Source organism: Physeter macrocephalus, chromosome 11, assembly GCF_002837175.3.
Source record: "Physeter macrocephalus isolate SW-GA chromosome 11, ASM283717v5, whole genome shotgun sequence".
NCBI lineage: Eukaryota > Metazoa > Chordata > Mammalia > Artiodactyla > Physeteridae > Physeter > Physeter macrocephalus.
This window is the reverse complement of record NC_041224.1, coordinates 107,220,296-107,231,249: the sequence shown is the minus strand read 5'-3', so window position 1 is coordinate 107,231,249 and position 10,954 is coordinate 107,220,296. Positions and strand designations below refer to the sequence as shown.

At 44.9% G+C, this 10,954-nt stretch overlaps 2 protein-coding genes across 12 annotated transcripts; one reads left to right on the top strand and one right to left on the bottom strand.

Annotated features, from left to right (window-relative positions):
• Positions 1 to 200: 200 nt before the first annotated feature.
• HAUS4 (HAUS augmin like complex subunit 4) lies at positions 201 to 8,760 on the top strand. Of its 11 annotated transcripts, none has more exons than XM_055088360.1 (11): positions 201 to 358; positions 1,556 to 1,739; positions 2,234 to 2,318; positions 3,798 to 3,933; positions 4,024 to 4,155; positions 4,499 to 4,633; positions 6,270 to 6,366; positions 7,290 to 7,435; positions 7,579 to 7,709; positions 8,070 to 8,138; positions 8,293 to 8,760. In XM_055088360.1, exons 2-11 carry the CDS (start codon positions 1,595 to 1,597, stop codon positions 8,474 to 8,476), a joined length of 1,260 nt encoding a protein of 419 aa, XP_054944335.1. In that variant the 5' UTR covers positions 201 to 358; positions 1,556 to 1,594; the 3' UTR covers positions 8,477 to 8,760. The 11 variants fall into 11 exon arrangements, with proteins under 11 accessions (XP_054944335.1, XP_054944337.1, XP_054944336.1 ...); XM_055088362.1 differs by having other exon boundaries at positions 203 to 358; positions 1,556 to 1,711; positions 3,791 to 3,933; XM_055088361.1 differs by having other exon boundaries at positions 203 to 358; positions 3,791 to 3,933.
• On the bottom strand, positions 5,130 to 5,553 carry LOC102983859 (60S ribosomal protein L35a-like). The gene has a single exon (XM_055088364.1). It carries the CDS (start codon positions 5,493 to 5,495, stop codon positions 5,163 to 5,165), a length of 333 nt encoding a protein of 110 aa, XP_054944339.1. The 5' UTR covers positions 5,496 to 5,553; the 3' UTR covers positions 5,130 to 5,162.
• Positions 8,761 to 10,954: the final 2,194 nt, after the last annotated feature.

Here is a 10,954-nt window from a genome sequence, read left to right as displayed (position 1 = left end):
TCTTTGCGCTTTAGTCTTCCCCTCTGTAAAATGGGTATGATAGTGACTTCCTCTTAGGACACTCTAAGAACTAAACGGGGCGGGGCAAGGCAAGTAAAACTCTTGGCGTAGTCTGACTCATCGTGGGCCCTCAGTAGAAGCCGGCAATTATTACCATCTTCTCAACGTTTGCCCTCAACATGGGGGAAGGTACCCAGGAGAAAGGGCAAAGAAGTCTGCCTACGACGTCCTCCCTTTCCCAGCCCGGATTCCGAACACTCAGTCTTCCGACCGTTAGGGTCTAAGGGCGCGAGCGAGGCGGGGGGCGGAGCCTGCGTTCCCGCCTCGAGCGGGGCCCCGCCCCCTACCACTGGCTCTGGTGAGCTTTCGGCCTTTTCCCCTTCCCCGACCTCCCCGCGCGGTTCTCCCGGGCCTAGCTTCCCGCAGCCCTTGCGCCCGGCCCGAGGGAGAGGTTCCGGAGCCCGGGCGCGGCTGGGGGCCGGGTGTTGCCGCCGCCGGCCTGCCCGCCCCAGCCCCCTCGGCACTGCCTCGGGAGCTTCAGCTGCCCACGCTGTGCAGGTTTGCTCCGGAGGGTCGGCGGGCGGCGCTGCGGGGAGGAGGAGCGCTGGGAGGGTCAAGCTGGCCAGTCCCCGGTATCCGGTCGCCGAGACCGCCCTCGGCCTTGGGAATCCTTGACTGCCCAGACGGAAGGAAAGTAGGCGCTGGAGAGCCCGCTCCGCATTTTGATTCATCTCGGGCCCTGTAAGGGTCACATCTTGTGAAAGTACCTGTAAAATCAATTTAACGTTCAGTGCAGCGTGTAAAGACAGCTCTAAGAATTTAAAAGACGCCTGAGTCAGAACATTTAAATGCTTCGGTCCTTGTATCACCGTTTTAACACGTCTGAGTGCAAAGGGTGGAGAATCGAGCCTGATTGCCGCCGCCGTTCACGCCCTGTAGCACTTCAAAAGGGTAAAGGAAAGCACCCTAAAAAACCCCAAGTGGGCACTTCCCCTAGGGAGGGAAGAACAGCTGACTTTTTTGAAATTTGGGTTGGTCCTCATTTCCGTGGGCGAAGTTTCCCTGCAAAATTTATTTTCAGGCCTAGATCCGTGATAAACAGAATGCTAAAGCACTGAGCTTAACTAAGTAGTGGCTTTTGTTGACAAGTCGATTGTGTTATTAATTCTTAATGTCTCATCCAAGGCAGGAATCGTTACCTCAGTTTTGCAGGTGGGAAAAAGTTTGGCACAAAAAATCAATTCCCTTAAATTCGCACGGAAGCAACGGCTGAGCCGCAAATTAAGTCTTAGCATTCTGCTACCTCAGCTACGTCCTCCTCTAGACCATGTTACAACACAAATGAGTAGTTACTTTGATGTTACTCATAAAACCAGGGAGTAAACCAAATGTTCTGTGAACATGAAGTGTTAAATCATAGTAACTAACCTATGTCTGTTCTGCTTTGGGAGGCTCAGCTTCCCTTTGGAGTTTGATACTTTGCAGAGAGGAGGGGGTGGAGCAAAGAAAGAAAAAAATGGGAAGTCATGTCAAGGGAAAAATTTTGTCTCCACAGAGTCCAAACGGTGCCCATCTTTACTGCCCTTTTGTGCTGATGTCATTCTTTTCCGTGTACTCCGTGTTCTGGCAAAACACCGACGATTCACGTCGTCCTCGCGGCCTCAGACGCATTAATACACCTTTGAGCTCCTCTTCTGGCCCTGACCTCCCTGTCAGTCTTGTCATGCTCTTTCCTCCAGGTGCTCTTTACTAATGCTGTTATGTGAAAACCAGTTGTTTTTGTTCAAGTGTGGAATGATTCGTCACTCCAGAGGATGTTTCTACAGTTAATGATCAAAAACTACCAACAAATCTCAGATAAAAGGACAAGTTAAAGAAGCACAAGAAACTATTGTGGAATTTGATAGCTGAGTTATTTGACTGGAGAAAAAAGCAGACCTGGATTTTTTTCCCCCTTTTCGCAGTTCACTCATAACTAGAAAGCAGCAGCTCAGTTTTAACCTTAGACATAATGGTAGGGGGAGGGGGCCATCCTCCTGTTTAGTGAATTGGAAAGTTTTCTTTCCCAAGGAGGCTCCTTTTCAGACAGGACCCAGGATGTGTGACATAGTCCCCGCCCTGTAAGAGGTGTTTCTCCTCCCCAGCTTGTAGATGACAGAAATTTGAACCCAAGGTAGTTGTCTCTCTCAAGCAGCCAAGCCAGTTTATTTATCTTTTTGTTTCTTTTACTCAGTTGGACAGATAAGAATCACAAGAAAAGCAGATGGCATCCGGGGATTTCTGCTCATCTGGAGAAGGGATGGAAATACTCCAACAAGGTAAGGGTAGCCATTTGCAAGAGGTTTGAGGACTTATCCAGAGAGGTCTTATCTAGGGTCTTGTCTTCTATAATAAAAAGGGGGAATTCCCAGGTGGTCCAGTGGTTAGGATTCGGTGCTTTCACTGCCATGGCCTGGGTTCATCCCCTGGTTGGGGAACTGAGATGCCATGCGACGTTGCCAAAAAAATAAAAAAAGGATTTATAATGTTCACCATTATGGTATCTCGCACAGAAGCCTAACTTTCTAGGGAAACTAGAATACTTGAAGATTCTTAAACACTCTCCTATTGGCAGACAGATTATACTGACTCCTGTTCGGTACCTGCTAGTGCAGTAGACTAAAATTTCAAGACGCTTCCATGCTGAGTTAGCAAGCATATCCTGAAGATGAGGGTGGCCAGTGAACTTTTGAAAGCTACCTTCCTACCTGTGTCTTGAATTTTCTCATATCTTGTCCTCCAAAATCTCAGATCCTTCCATATCTTGAATTATTTGCATATCTCAAATCCTTTCTTGAACCCTTCAAAAACTTGAATCTTCTGTATTTTGACCATTTCCATAGTGATCTTTCAGTGCCTTGGGGGAAAAAAAAGAGAGATTTCTTATTCTCTAAAAGGACTCTGGTATGATGGTCCAAAGAATGAAAATGTAAGTGTTTGGTAAGTGGGAGTAAAACAGAAGACCTCAGCAGAAAGCACGTGGGAAAAGAGATGGGAAAAACGCCCTTTGAGCATATGGAATAAGCAGTGGATCCTGACTTCTTGCACTTTTTCTCATGCATGTGCTGTTCTGCATCCACATGGGTTGCTCAGTCTATTTACAATAAGGAGAATTCGGTTAGTTAAATTTTTTATTTACTGTTAAGAATATACCTTCTCTCAGTCTTGCTTATGCGACTAGAGATCACATACAAAGAGGGAACTTTACATGTGTTTTTTTTTTTTTCCTTCCTCAAGAGCTCTAGGTATTCTGTGTGAATGAGGCATTTTAGGTACTGTGGTATACCAAAGAGTCCCTTATTCTTGATTCTCTTTGTCTAATATTTTCCAACGGCATTTCCATTTTCTAAGATCTTAGTTTTTTTAAGACTCATTCCCTAATTCTTGATTAATGTCCTTGTATATAATATAAATGCTTGTTACTTTGAGTATTGCCTCTAGTTTATTTGTGGATTTTTTTTCTTTCTTTCTTTCTTTTTTGGCCACGCCACAGGACTTGTGGGATCTTAGTTCCTTGCCTAGGGATTGAACCCCGGGCCCTCGGCAGTGAAAGCGCAGGGTCCTTACCACTGGACCACCAGGGAATTCCCTATTTTTTGATTTTCTTAAAATTTTCATTCGATTTAGAAAACTTCCCTACCAAAAACCTAGGGGTTTTTTGGAAGTATTAAGCTAAGAGTTATGCTCAGTTATATAAATTGAGTCCATACTGTCTTTGCTTTTTGGTCCCTATGGGGGACATCCCTTTAAGTGTGCAGCAAACAGCTTCCTCCTTGTAACCTGAGTGAAGAGGACCTATTACAGAACCCACACTTCAGCAAACTGCTGCTGAGTCTCTCGCAACACATGGACGAGAGTGGCTTAAGCCTCACACTGGCAAAGGAGCAGGCTCAGGTAAGGGCCCTGGGAGAAGGGCTAATAGGGAGGAAGGAAATATCTTCTGAGAAAGAGGGGTTCCTACCTGGGATTTTTTTGGTTTTCTAGGCGTGGAAGGAAGTTCGATTGCATAAGACAACGTGGTTAAGGTCTGAAATTTTACAGAGAGTCATTCAAGAGCTGCTTGTGGACTACTATGTGAAGACACAAGACAGAAATTTAACTTCTGAGGACAAAAAGGTGAGGCAGGAGAGATGAAGTAGGCGTTGGTACCAGCTGTAGGAATGACCAGGCCAGCTGTGGCTTCAACTGATTCTATGATCTGGGGGAAATAGGAGCTTTGAGTGATGGTTATCAAGAAATAAAGGGACTGTAGTTATGGGGAAGAGGTGGGTGTGTTGTCGGGGTTTTGAAAAGAAAGATTGACAGGAGAAAGTACTGGCAGCTGGGAAGTCATCCAAAGGGGATGACACATTTGAGGACTTTGAAGATGTGTGAAAAACTGGTTTGTGAGGATGGAGGAGGAGGTGGAGTGGGAGAAGTTTTATAGTAACTTCTTTTTGTTTTTTATTCTCTCTCTCAGTTTCATGAGACCCTTGAACAGCGGCTGCTCGTGACTGAGCTGACACAGCTCTTAGGTCCCAGCCAGGAGAGGGAGGTGCCCCCACTGCTTGGGCTGGAGAAGGTGGACCTTCTGGAGCTCATGCCACCCTCAGAGGTTGGCGGGGGGCAGATATTGGGACCAAAGAAGGGAAATGGCTTAATTTCGCCCATATATTTAAACAGTTTTTGGTTAAGCTTTATTGTTTCTATAAAAATGAAACATGTTCGTGGTGGTCAAACTCAAGTAAATAAGAAAGACATTACAAGGAAGAAAGTAAAAGCTGAAATACGAAATCTAGAAATAAATGCAGTATTATTATATACAGCTTGACATAAATAGTATTATACCTTCCATACCTGTATAGAGAGTATAATCTGTTTTCACAGTATATTTTGGACTTTTTTCAAGTATATGATTATTTTCAGGTATATATATTACTTTTCACATAACTGTAAATAAGATGATACCTCCTAAAGCACTCTTTTTTTTTAAATTGAAGTGTAGTTGATTTACAATATTGTGTTAGTTTCAGGTGTACAGCAAAGTGATTCAGTTATATGTATATATATATATATATATATATATATATATATTTTTTTTTTTTAACAAATCCACACTTTTATTTATTTACTTTTCAGTAAGTTTAAATCCTTGACGGGTACAGCATCACACGGATTCTGTGTCCAATGGCCTTAGCAGGAAGGTTGCTTCGGTATTTGGCATGAACCATGCCACTGCTTCCATGAGCACGAGTTATCTTTCCCCAGATTACTCTGGTTTTGTTAGGTTTTCCACCAGGAGTTACTGTGTTGTTCTTTGCTTTGTACACGTAAGCACATCTCTTGCCTGGATAGAATTCAGTTTCATCTCGAGCATGTACACCTTCAATTTTCAGGAGAGCTGTGTGCTCCCTCGGGTTCCATAGACCCCGCTTATAGCCAGCAAAAATGGCCTTGGACCACAGCCTTCCAGACATATTTGTTGTTTTAGAAGTCCTGTTCCCAGCAGGCCTCCACAGGCTCCAAGATGGCTGAAAAAGCCAGTTATATGTATATTTATATCTATTCTTTTTCAGATTCTTTTCCCTTATAGGTTATTATAAAATATTGAGTAGAGCTCCCTGTGCTATACAGTAGGTCCTTGTTGGTTATCTATTTTATATATAGTAGTGTGTATATTGTTAATCCCAACCTCCCAATTTATCCCTCCCTCCTTCCTAAGGTACTCTCAGCAGTGTCCAGGCACATAGTTAGTGCTCAGAGTCCTTATTATATCATCAGTTTAAATTACAGATAGGATTCCATTGTATGGATGTAGCATAATTTGCTTAACCTTATTGATGGCTATTAATTTAAGGTTATTTCCACATTTTTGCTGGTAGGAACCACACTGATAGGAACATGCTAGTTCATACGTGTCTTTGTATGATTATTTTCCAAGTGTTAGTGCTTGAAGTGGGATCACCAGGTCACAGGCTACACACATAGAACACACTGGTACATATTTGCCAAACTGCTGTCCAGAGAGGAGCTCCCAGTGCACCTCGGTTCCCACATTTTCATGAACATGGGATCTTGATGGTCATTGTATTCTTTGCTAATTTGATAGGTTAAAAATTAATCTCCCTGATGTCTCCTGATGCATTTTCTTTGGTTATCATTGAGATTGTTAATCATCACATATTCAGTGACTGGATCTTTCTAGTTCCAACAGCCTGTCTACATCTCTCTTTTCACTTCTGTGGCTACAGGATTTTGTGTGGATGAGAGCCCGGCTCCTGCTTGAAGTGGAGGAGCAGCTCAAGAAGAAATGTTTCACTCTGCTCTGCTACCACAATCCCAGTTCAGGTGCGTGCGGGCTGTGTTCTGTTCATGGCTGGCCTTCAGGGCTCCTGGTCTTCTCTTTTGAGAATAATGGCTTGAATTTTAGATTTGGGACAGAAGCTGAGAAGCATTGGAAATGTTTACTTGTTTGTTTCCTTGCTGGTAGAATAAAAGCAAGAAATTTTGTACGGACTTCTTTTACTCAGCAAAGTGGCAGCGTCCTCTTGCTGCAGGGAAGGATAGTTCGTTCTTAAGAGAATCAGAATGAAATAGGGAGTAAAGTTCAGGTTAATAGTTGACCTTGTCTTTATTTCTATGATTTAAGAGTTCAGGGCCAGGGCTTCCCTGGTGGCACAGTGGTTAAGAATCCACCTGCCAATGCAGGGGACACGGGTTTGAGCCCTGGTCTGGGAAGGTCCCACATGCCGTGGAGCAACTAAGCCCGCGCGCCACAACTACCGAGCCTGTGCTCTAGAACCCGTGCGCCACAACTACCGAAGCCCGCGCACCTAGAGCCCATGCTCCGCAACAGGAGAAGCCACCAGAATGAGAAGCCCGCACACGGCAATGTAGAGTAGCCCCCGCTCCCCGCAACTAGAGAAAGCCCCCGCACAGCAACGAAGACCCAATGTGGCCAAAAATAATAAATAAATAAAATTTAAAAATTTTTTTAAAAAAACCAACACAGCCAAAAATAAATAAATAAATAAATAATTTTTTTAAAAAAGACTAATAAAAAAGAAAAGAATTAAGGGCCAAATCTGGAATTCAAAGTAAGAATGGAGAGAACTTTATGAGAATTGGGCTGTTTTTACCAGGCCATCAGAAGAAAACCTGGAGGAGGACAGAATTTGTAGGGTTAGGTATCGGATAGGGGTACTGAAACATGGCCTTCAAAGGGCAGGAGCAATTAGGGTTTTCCTATCCAGCGCTCTGTCTCTGCTCAGATTCAGACAGTGAAACCCTGAAGGCAGCAAAGGTATGGAACCTCGCAGAGGTCCTGGTGGGTGAGAAGCAGCGGTGCCAGGATGCCAAGAGCCAGCAGAAGGAGCAGATGGTGCTCCTGGACAAGAAGAGTGCCACCTACTCCCAGGTTTGGCAGGGCGGTGGGATGGCCTCCTTTCTTTTTTACCCTGACCCCAGGGGCCGCTCTGGGGAAGCCAAGGATTTCTGATCTGCTTTCTTTTCTACTCCCTTTCATGGCCGCCCTCTTGCTCCTGGCTCCCGGGTGCTCAGGTGCTTCTCCGCTGCCTGGCCTTGCTGCAGAGGCTTCTTCAGGAGCACCGGCTGAAGACTCAGTCTGAGCTGGACCGTATCAATGCCCAGTACCTGGAGGTCAAGTGCAGCGCCATGATCCTTAAGCTGCGGTGAGCTGTGAGCGCCGTGGATCTGAGGGACTCCATCTCATACACCACCCGCTCCAACCCTCGCCCTCATCTCTTTCGTCTCCATCATGCCTGGCACCCTGTGGGTGTTCAGTAAATGTCACATAGCAGTATTAGCCTTTGGATTACTCTAAAGCTGTCAACATTTTGGGGTCTTTTCTTTTAAAGCCCTCTGAAATAGGTGGTTTACTGTGAGCTAAATTGCTCAGGAATTTGAATGACCTTGTTTATCCTGTCACTGCTCAACACAGGACCTTGACCATTGGCAGGTCCTGTGTCCCATTCCTAAGTCTGCTGCTGTCAGGGATCCTCAGCTTGACATTTCTTTCTTCCCTCGGTCAGGATGGAAGAGCTAAAGATTTTGTCTGACACTTACACTGATGAGAAAGTGGAAGTTCATCGTCTCATTAGGTGAGAACTCCCAGGAGCCTGAGGACGCAGCTATTCAGAGCTGGTCCCCATACCTTCTACTCTCCAGACTCATTCATTTTAGTGCCTTCTCATTCTCGTGTACTTTCTGAGGAACCAGATCCTTATATTGTATCTTCTGTGCCTGGGCTTTTAGGGACCGTTTGGAGGGGGCCATTCACCTACAAGAGCAGGACATGGAGAAGTCCCGACAGGTCCTGAACACCTATGAGGTCCTCGGGGAGGAGTTTGACAGGCTGGTGAAAGAGTACACCCAACTCAAGCAAGAAACTGAGAACAAGCGCTGGGCCCTCCGGGAGTTCAACAAGGCCTGCAGCTGAGTGTGGGCGGGGCCAGGAGGCTCAGCTTCTGCACAGGGGCTGCCTCCTCCTCTTCCTGCTGAAAGGGCCACCTCCACCTGAGCCCACCTTCACTCAAGGGAGCGTGGGGACACTTGCTCAAAACACTGCAGTCCTTTGGGCACCCTCCTGGTTTTTCTTCCTTGTTTACAATGAGAGTCTCTTCTAGCAAATGTAACAGATTTGTATAATTTTCTGTACAGCTATTTGTCAGTGTCAGCCTTATATCATACTTGATTATCTCCTGAATAAAGTGATAATGTTGTATCTGAGGATTTTGGTCATTTTCCTTCGGGCAAAGATAAAAAAAAGAATATCAAAGGCTATATGGAAAAAAAAAAAAGGCTATATGGATAAGGAGGGAAACTGAGTGGATCCAAATAGAGATGGATCCTTAATGCTTACTCAAACAGGGGGAGGTTGAAGGGCCAGCCCACCCACGTGGAGCCTTCTTTTTTTTTTTTTTTTTTTTTAATTTATTTATTTTTGGCTGTGTTGGGTCTTCGTTGCTGTGCTCGGTCTTTCTCTAGTTGCGGTGAGCGGGCTTCTCATTGCGGTGGCTTCTCTTGTTGTGGAGCACGGGCTCTAGGCACATGGGCTTCAGTAGTTGTAGCACGTGGGCTCAGTAGTTGTGGCTCGTGGGCTCTAGATCACAGGCTCAGTAGTTGTGGCACATGGGCTTAGTTGCCCTGCAGCATGCGGGGTCTTCCCAGACCAGGGCTTGAACCAGTGCCCCCTGCATTGGCAGGTGGATTCTTAACCACTGCGCCACCAGGGAAGTCCCATGTGGAGTCTTAGAGGCTTCATTCTTAGCAGAAGTGGATTAAAACTGGTCTTGCTCTTGAAGAACTGTAGTCTCCAGAGGAGTGCTAGATGCTCAGATGGATAGGGAACTATTCTGTCACTGTGGCTCTCAGTGGGGCAGGTATGATAAAGTAGCAGGGCATCCAGCTCGGTTACAGGAAAGGACACAAGGCATTTGTGTTCCTGCTTCCCTCTGGTGTGGTTTGAGGGTTACTTCTTTCTCTGAGAGCAGAAGGTGGGAGGAGATCACCCTGAGGAACCAAGTTCCACTGTCTATTTAGCTTAGAAAAAGGCAGGGCCCTGGCTGGTGTCAAAGTCAGGGACTGCAAACAAGCACAAGACTGACACCCTTATTTAGAAGGGCCTACCCAGCTTCTCAAACCACTTTCCAGGGAGACTGTCTCAAGGTGCTCTTTTGCTAAGATCAAATAATGATGGTTTTGGATTGATTCATAGGAAAAATTAAGGTCTTTGACTCAACTTTAAATTTTTCTGTAAATGGTGCTTACTTCCATTTATCTATAAGCAAGTGCTGGCCCACACAAAATGAACAAGTGCAATTAGATTGTATGGTCAGGCCACTCAAGACGGCTGTTCTCTTGCTCTTTGTACATCCCCTGCTTGACCAGTCCCTGCTTCACCTGCACCCTACTCATGTGAACATGCTTGTCCCCAGCTCCAGCTAGTAATCGTCCTAATCCTTAGGCCAGAACAGGCCCACCTGCTAGTTTATTTAAGGGAAACATCTGCCCTCCTGATGGTTGCTAACCTGAGGGGCTGTGAGGGATGTGCCTAGCTTCTGGTTTTCCTGGTAGCTGATGAGCCAGCCTGACTTAAATTCCCCCTATAAATAGTAGCCTCCTTCTCCCCCAAGTGGTGAAGATTGCTGCCATGTCCTGCCTGCCCTCTGCCATCAGCAGGGGTTGGGAGGTGTTGCTCCAGGACCCTTTTGCTGCGGGTGTGTAAGATTCCCTGTCCAATAAGACACTGATGTCTCTGTCCCTGACTCTGGGCTATTTCTTCGGTCTTGAGGCTGGGCAGCTACAAGGCTTGCAGGCCTGTGGGGTCAGCCCAACATAGATCAATGTAAAAACTCAGAAACAGTCAATATTGCTTATACTATAATTTTTAACCTAAAATTTTTGGGGGGATGTTTTCAAACCTACAGAAAAGTTGAAAGAATGGTATGACAAGCACCAGGATACTTTTTTTTTCCTTCAATTTTAAAATTATAGTTGATTTACAATGTCGTGTTAGTTTCAGGTGTATAACAAAGTGATTCAGTTATTTACATATATATATAACTGAATAGATTCAGTTACATATAACTGAATATGTGTGTGTTTATATATATATATATATATATATATTCTTTTTCAGATTCTTTTCCATTATAGGTTATTTCAAGATATTGAATATAGTTCCCTGCACTATACAGTAGGTCCTTGTTGTTTATCTATTTTACATATATAGTGGTGTGTATCTGTTAATCCCAAACCCCTAATTTATCCCTTCCTCCCTCCCCTTTTCCCTTTGGTAACCATAAGATTGTTTTCTATGTCTGTGAGTCTGTCTCTGTTTTATGAATAAGTTCATTTGTATAATTTTTTTAGATTCCACATATAAGTGATATCATATGATATTTGTCTTTCTCTT